Source organism: Lucilia cuprina, chromosome 5, assembly GCF_022045245.1.
Source record: "Lucilia cuprina isolate Lc7/37 chromosome 5, ASM2204524v1, whole genome shotgun sequence".
NCBI lineage: Eukaryota > Metazoa > Arthropoda > Insecta > Diptera > Calliphoridae > Lucilia > Lucilia cuprina.
The window spans coordinates 53,232,518-53,241,331 of NC_060953.1; the positions used below are offsets into that span (position 1 = coordinate 53,232,518).

Genomic DNA, 8,814 nt, shown 5'->3' on the forward strand with positions numbered 1-8,814 from the left:
TTGTAATAATAATTTCAATCAAATAAAAAAAAATAAAGCTGTAAGTTTAGTGGTTTCTTTTTTATAAACATATATGTATGTTAAGAATTTTTCGATCTCACTCCTTATATAAAAAATTCACGACTACAAATCGACTTCACTTTAAATTGTTTGTATTGTATTGACTGTGAAATTAAAATTAATTATCTACACCTTTGACGCACATCACTTAAGTTGACTTTAATTTGTTTGTCAATTGTCTGCTCTAGATAGGGGAAGGTGTTGTTAATTGTGGCAACAACCTAAGAGAAAGCTAACGATTTGCAACATCTGAGAATTTGAAATTTGATAAGTACAGACAGCATTTTAAAACTCATAGCAAAAGAACCATTATTATTAATATTATTGAAAATTTACAATTAAATCATTTTTTATAGATTAGCAATTAACTAACATAAAGACAACAATTTTTTATTTTTTTTAATTAAAAAACTTTCTCTCTTATCTTTATTTCCAGCTGGTATACCCACAATGGCCCTGGTCCCCTGCCTGTTCTAAGTGGTCCTCGCATACGTTTACTGGGACCCATATTGGCCATCGAGGCTGTGACTGGTGAAGATTCGGGTGTCTATAAATGTACAGCTAGTAATGTGGGTGGTGAGGCAAGTGCGGAGCTACGTCTGTCGGTGGCCACACCTATACAAGTAGAAGTACAACCAAATGTTCTTAGTGTCCATATGGGTGGCACCGCTGAGTTTCGTTGCATGGTCACCAGTAATGGCAGTCCGGTGGGTATGCAAAATATATTGTGGTACAAGGATGGACGTCAATTGCCATCATCTGGTCGGATAGAAGACACTTTAATTGTGCCACGAGTAAGTCGTGAGAATCGTGGTATGTATCAGTGTGTGGTGCGACGACCAGAGGGAGATACATTTCAAGCAACAGCAGAATTGCAATTAGGAGGTAAATATTTTCTATTTTAGTTGATATTGTAGTAGTATTGCGCTCGATTTGACTATTTATTTTCGTTTCGCTTCGTTGTTGTTGTTAAGTTTTTTTTGTTGTTGTCTTTGCATTTCATTTAAAACATGTTTAACTATCAACTGTGGCGCATTGCTTTCAACTTTTTAGTTCTTCGTTGTTGGTTTATTCCTCGAACATTTTGTTTTTAATCCTTGCCGTTTTTGTTCTTGTATTTTGTTTATTTACAGATGCCCCACCAGTTCTGCTTTATAGTTTTATTGAACAAACTTTACAGCCTGGTCCTGCTGTAAGTTTAAAATGTTCAGCAGCCGGAAATCCAACACCACAAATTTCATGGACACTGGACGGATTTCCACTACCATCAAACGGAAGGTAATTGAACTTTTATACAGAGCGAAATAACAAACAAACAAACAAATACTTTCATGCACTTACACATAAACACACACACAGTTGCCTTCTCATATACATGTGTTTGTATTTTCGTTGGAAAACTCAAATACATTCAGTGAATGAATGAAAATCACAGAGAGAGTTTGTATATTTGTTGTTTAAAATAAGTTTTATTATTTATTTGTATGGAAACTTGCAAATATTTGTGCATTTTTATACATTTTTATATGGTAATACATATGTATGTATATTATTTTGTTTATACATACATATGTATTTGTTACTTACATTTGTACACATGTGTGAATGTAAATTTGTTTTTCAATGTCTATAACTTTTGTTTTTGCAACTCCATATGTAAATATTTTAAACTTTTGTTTGGAAATAGATTTAAATTTCAATTTTGAAGCTGAAGTTGAGGTGGTATTAATGTAAACAAAATTCCTCTAAGACAAATCCTATAGTGTTCCTAGAGATAAATTAGATATTTGAATATGTTAAAGAAAGACAGAAGGTCCTCCGATTTATAACTGACTTTAGCGTGAATATCCATTGTATTTCTGATAATTAGACTCAAACTTTCCAAGGTTAATGATACACGACTGTGATTTCTTAAGCCAAATTTATGATACAGTCCTCATTGTGGCGTTAGGTTAACTTTAAAAAGTTCCAATTCCTTTTTAGAAAATTAGTACATTCGCTTTTTACTTGCCTATTATTTCAGAGCGACGTGGTCCCCTTATGTAGGGATTACCTATGATTACCTTAACAATTTTCAAATTTAATTCTATTCATTTTGGACATTTCTTTATGGTATGAATTTCGAACTCGATAAATTTCTAATTCCTCTGTTCGATTGTACACGTCTGATATTTGTATATAACTGTCCAATATATCCACACCAGAGGCATGTATCCTAAATGAAAGACCCCATCTTGCATCCCGCGCGAAAATAGGTGCTGCCAGTGCCTGTAGTTTGCAAATAAATTGTATTCCCGTACTTTCCTTGGAATGATTTGACATGAGGTCAAACCATGTAACACTTGTTCCGGTTATTGGAGAGGTATCTTGGGAGTGCACATGGTGGCTGTTGTTTAAACCCAAAGTCTCTAGATGAGTATAGCGATTGAAATACTTATGCTCGGTAAAGTCTGTAGTTAGGGATAAGTTCGGCACTGTTGTTAGAGAAGAGGTTCCATCGGGTTGCCAATGGTCGTTGTGGCTTAACCCAAATTCTCAAAAAAAAAAAAAACATCTGATATACACGTAAAGTCTTTAAGTTCGGCACTGGAGATTCCCCAGAGGAGTGACTGTGGGAGTAGGTGTGTCGGATGTTGTTTTCTATGAGTGTGTTGAACGAATTAGAAGTATGTTGGGTTGAATGGTGATGCATAAACGATATCTAATACAAGTGATACCATTAAATGGTTTTTCCTTGTCCAGGTATGCTCAGTGCTTACCAGATTTGTTTGAATTCATGTTTCGTTCTACCGAATGTGTCTCTAGGTACCTGTTGCCGACTCAATAGAAGCCAATCCATTTTTGTGATTACAAATGCAAGTGACTTTTTAATACCCTACACCACTATAGTGTAGAGGGTATTATGCGTTTGTTCTAATGTTTGTAGCACCCAAAAATATTAGTCATCACATCAGCTTTAAAGTATACCAAGGCGTCCGTCGGTGTATCCATGTAAAACGTGGGCGCACGCTTCAGATCGCAATTTCTTCTGAATTTTAGTACATACTCAGGCTTTGTTTGATCCTAGTCCCTATACTAACTCCCCTTAGGTTCAGAATCACTTTCAGAGTTGATTTAGCTATGTCCGTCCGTCCGTTCGTCCGTCTGTGTGTAAATGTAAAACATGTGCACACGCTACAGGTCGTAATTTTTTATGAAATTTGGCACATACTTGGGCTTCGTTTGACCTAAGGCCTACGTGAAACATCTTGTAGTGGTATTACATTTTGTGTAGCATGCTAATCTAAAATCCTTCATCGGCTATAAACTCCCCTCTCCAACTTAACCTAAAGTTTAAAATTCTGAGAACAGAATCGGATTCAGCGAAGATCATTCCTATGTAAAATTCTAATTATTGTCCATCTGTGTTGCAATTTTCAAGATAATTTAAAATAAATTTGGCACATAAACTTCTCTTGTTCCAAGAAAACCTAACTTTAATGTTAAATCTTACACCCACACAGTGTCTAGTTTTAATTATATTTTTTTTTTAAATAAAAAAAAAACTATAAATAACTAAATGCCCATACATTTCACTCCACTATTAGTATTTCTATGAAAGAACTAATCTTTAGTATTATTTTCAAAGCTTTAACTATTACATTTTGTATTAGTTTTTAGTTTTTTTTTTTTAGTTTAAACAACTTAACTTTTTAATTCGAAGAAGCCATATATGTATATTAATGCCCACTAATACAAATAACTAAATGCATTCATTTCCACATTTCAAACAGTACACAACTAACCCTTAGAAAATAGTTGGTTTACATGTATTCCATAACCATTTTAGTGCCTCCATAAAAAAGTTTAAGTTGTTTAACAATTAAAACATAACCTTTATTATTGGTGCATCTAACTACAACTACATTTACAATACATATGTATATGTATCAACCTCCTTTACCGCTCGTTTATAGAAACTTTTTTAATTGTGAAAATGTACTTACTTACATACACATGTGTATTTAATTACCAATTGTAGTCTTGATATTTGTAAGACATATGTACATAAGTACTTACCGATTAAGAGGGTTCCAAAGTTTTGTAAATATTACTAAATTACAAGGATCTGTCTTTACCACTAGAATAGAGCGATAGGATGTATTCAATTAAAATAGATTCATAAAACTATATAGCTTTATATATACAAGATCCTCACTAAATTCTAAAGCTATATATTTGTCCGTTTGTATGTTGGAAGCATAATATGATCCGATTTTTTTAATTTATATTATTTTTTTTTTCGGTATTGAAAATTATCATTCCAAGAAAGTCAAACTTTTACTTGTTTTGTTATTAAAATTTTGTGTAGAATTTTTATTTTCAATCTAAACTGAACCACCCTAATATACGAAAATGTATGTATGTATGTAGATGCAAGTGCTTGTATTCAAGTGTATTTGTTTAACAAACGTTATTAATTATGCGAGTAGCTGTAGAAGTGGTAAATGTTTGATAAAGCTATTTCAGTTTCTATTTAATGGTTTCTAGTTACAAACAAATTAATTGAAATGGTTCTTTTGTATGGTGCGCGTTATCATAGTGCAATGTAATATTTGGGTAATTGCATACAAATGAAAATTTTAAATGAAATAAAATTGTAATCTGCCTTTAATTTTATATTTCTATAATTAAAGTTTTATGTACAAAACTAAAAGAATTTTTATACCCTTCACCACTATAGTGTGGAGGGTATTATATGTTTGTGCTGATGTTTGTAACACACAAAAATATTGGTCCAGTGCCCATCTTAATGTATACCAATCGATTCAGAATCATTTTTTGAGTCGATTAAGACATGTCCGTATGTCCGGCTGGCTGGCTGGCTGTTTACATGGGTAAACCTTATGCGCAAGGTACAGGCCGAAATTTTCCAGATAATTTAATGAAATTTGGACGAAGCATATTGAAAATGGTTGAAATAGGTCCATTATTTCACCTAGCCCCCCTACAGCTGTACATCCCGATTTTGACTTTTTATGCCATAATTACGACAAATATTCTATTATCCCTCTAAAAATTGGCACAAATAAGTTTTATATAAGTATAAATGACACTGCAGATTTTCGTAATGATCGGGTCTTATTTGACCCTAGCCCCCATACAAAACCCTCTTCAAAAAATGTCTTAAACATCTAAAATTGACTGTAAACATTTGTATTACAATGAAACTCAACAAAACTAACTGTTATTTAGAACTATATCCTTTTCCCAAATTTATCGAGGATCGGCCCATGTTTGACCTATAATGCGTCATTTAGAAAATTTTGTTTTTTTATCAATAAATTGCTTAAATACTTTGGAATTAGGATAAAATTCAACATAAAAGTTTCTTTATGAAAAATAAAAATTTTAAAAATATACTCATGGTATAGGGCAAAGAATAAATAAGAAATGAAACTGTTGTCAAAAGTACCTAAGTCTACTGTCATCCGGTACCTAACTCTAAGAATGTATTAGTAGAATTCTCAATAGTATTGAAAAATATTGAAAAAAAATTATTACATTTCAATTTATACTTTGAAAGGTTTCTTAAGATATTTTACACATATTTTATCTATAAACATTTTATAAACACGTCTATTTGTTTTTTAATCTATAATAATGAAAAATAAATTATTTATTTGAAATATCTTTTTCGTTTACCATACGAAAATTTACAACATTGTTTTTTTAGTTTTAATTTCAAACAACAAAAATTCAATGTCAAAAAACAAAAAATATTTTTTTTTCGTTTGTAAAAAATATATTATTTTCGGGCTATTAAATGTGTTTAAATTGTGCAAAAAAATTATAAACTATAATGTTAAGTGATAAAAAATATTTCAAAGTGCTATTATCCTCAAATTTTCGCATAAAAGTTTAGAAGTTTTGGGAGAGAGAATACAATTTTTACATATGTGTTGGATTTACACAGCACTCGTCTGTGAGAAGAGCGTAATGTTATTGTTGTAAAAAAATGACAGCGTTTCACTTATTGTTTATTCTTTGGTATAGGGTATTATATGGTCGCGCATGTCCGATTATACTTTTCTACTTGTTATTGAATAAAATTGTGTACATTTAAGTCATATTTCAATGGGGGCTTTGTATAGGGACTACGGTCAAAGGAGGCCCTATAATTTAAAAAATCATTATGGTCACTTAGCCTAGATATGAAACTTGGTTTTACAGATTTTTTCGAGATACGAGTATATTGAACATAATTATGAACATAAAAGTTCTGTTCGGGGGTTCAGTTGTATGGGAGCTAGGTGAAATAATAAACCGATTATAACCGTTTTTAACAGAATTCATCGCTGAGACAATACAAGATCATGTACCAAATTTAATTATCATTAAAAATGCGACCAGTAGTTAAATAGCAAGGTTTGCATAAACGAACAGATAGACGGATATAGCTAAATCTACTCAGAAGCGGATTGGTATACATTAAGGTGGGTATAGGAGCAATATGCTATTTGTGCATAACAAACATCAGCATAAGCCCAATATGCCCTCGCCATTAATGGCTACATTAGATCGTAACATAAACAGGTGTATATATGTTTAGGTTTGTCATTCCAGTTGTGATTTTCACAATATAATTTACAGATTCTATAAAACATATAGGCGTGTCAAGTGACACAACATTTTAAAGTGATGTCTTTCAATTTGAATAAAATTTGCATTTTGTTTAGTGCTATTACACAATAGTATGCCGGACAGACATTTACCGGAATCATATTATGGTCATACAGGGATTTTTCCAAAAGAGTATAACTTTTCATATATTGATCCTAGCAAAAATTTTCCTACACGTAGAGATAAAATATAGTTTGACATAGTTACTATAACTAAACTATGTTCACTGTAACAATATATCTTAAACATATAATATATTGTCCTACACGCAGAGAAAAAACATAGTTCGACATGGTCACTTAACTAAACTATGTTCACTGTAACAATATATTGTTATCAAAAACATATAATATACTGTTTAGTTCTATTTAAACAATGTTGTTGTTACTGTAATAATTTTCGTGTTCATAGCAATTATAAATTTGAGTATGATTCTCTGAAAAATTTATTATGTTACTATATGTTACATAACCATTGTATGTTAAGTTGTTATAAATAACCATTATATGTTTTGTTGTTCTATATCTGTTGTTACAACAACAAAACAACTTTAGCCACGCACCTCACACACATTATTTGTTGTCTGTGTGTTGTTTTAAGCGATAATAAAATGTGTTGAAATAATTCTCATTTGGTTTATAACATTATATGTATAAGTGTTCCACTATAGAATAATGTAGTCTAAGTGGAAGTATACAGTATACAGAGACGTCACGAGCAAAAAGCTATTTTCTTCACTTTCGCACAAAACGAATTCATTGATTTTTATAACTGTATTTTATATACCTATTCTCACCAAACAATTTCAAAATCAAACAAAAGCTGATTTTAGACTTTTTCAAATGTCAAAAGTGACATCTGTGTATACTTTGTGTGGAAGTATATAGCGAGCTGAATTTTGAACAGATAGTGAAAGAGTTTATTTAATATTGATTATGTACAATATCAGTTCACGATTTAGCCAAATATCAAAGAATGATAAAACTTATGAATGAAAAATTATAAGCTGATTAAAACTACATACATAAGTCCACACAACTATTGCGGATTTAACTTTCAATATGTACACATGCATATATAATAGTTGTTGTTGTTGTTTTTTTTTAATAACTACATTTAATGGTAATTTTTTACGCGCCTCATAAAATAGAAAAAAATATTAAACAATAAAAAGACAAACAAAAAACTTTCTGAGTAAACCTATAAAAATTTAAAAAAAAAATATATATGTAAAATTCTTGAAAAGAACGGGATATATTTACGTATAACTAGTCGTGTATAAGAATCTAAAGGTAGAGCAAAAGCAAAAAAAATATAGAGGATAAAGAAAAATAAAAACAGAAATTGAGACGAAAAAAGAAATAAAGGTACTTACGAATTTTTAATTACCCCCTTAATATTCGTAAACCATGGAGGGAGGAGTGAATGGCTGTATAACTATAAGTACACTGGAAATGGTTGCCATGTTTTATAAAATACACTTTTCAAAGATTTTTCTTACAGAACTAAAACTACGTTTCTGATATAATCTACCCCGATTAAATAAAAAGTTTTAGATTTCTTGTTAAATTAATTAATACATTTTTATCTGGCAACTCTTATTATAAAATGCATACAAAACGAGAGAAATAAAGAACATGTAAACAAAATTGCAAAAAAACTTTAATACAGTTGCCTTAACGTCACGCTTTGACTGTGACTATGACTGCGACTGTATGTTGGTTTAAGTTTTAATTAAAATTATTTGCTGCTGTTGATGTTGAAGTTGTGGGCCTCTGTAAATATGTAGTGGAGTTTTTATTCTGTCATAGGACTTTTTATTTATTTTTTTTCTAGCAGTGGCTTTAAGCAATATTCTTTTTACTTTAATATTTTAATACTTACATACAATAAATTATTTATAGTCTTATTTGTATTTAAGAGAATATTAAATTAAATCCTTAAAAATAACATCAAGGGCATCCTAAGGCGAGACACATTTGATTCAGTTCTAGTTCAGTTCTAATTCAGTTCTAGCTCAGTTCTAGTTCAGTTCTAGTTCAGTTCTAGTTCAGTTCTAGTTCAGTTCTAGTTCAGTTCTAGTTCAGTTCT

General features: G+C 30.8%; 1 protein-coding gene across 1 annotated transcript in view; it reads left to right on the forward strand.

The window, feature by feature from the left end:
* LOC111677639 (Down syndrome cell adhesion molecule-like protein Dscam2) overlaps positions 1–8,814 on the forward strand; it is a 72,060-nt gene that overhangs the window by 33,989 nt on the left and 29,257 nt on the right. Inside the window, exons 6-7 of the mRNA XM_046952544.1 lie at positions 497–945; positions 1,194–1,338. Of these exons, the coding sequence (XP_046808500.1) occupies positions 497–945; positions 1,194–1,338 (594 nt within the window). The remainder of the gene's footprint in view (positions 1–496; positions 946–1,193; positions 1,339–8,814) is intronic.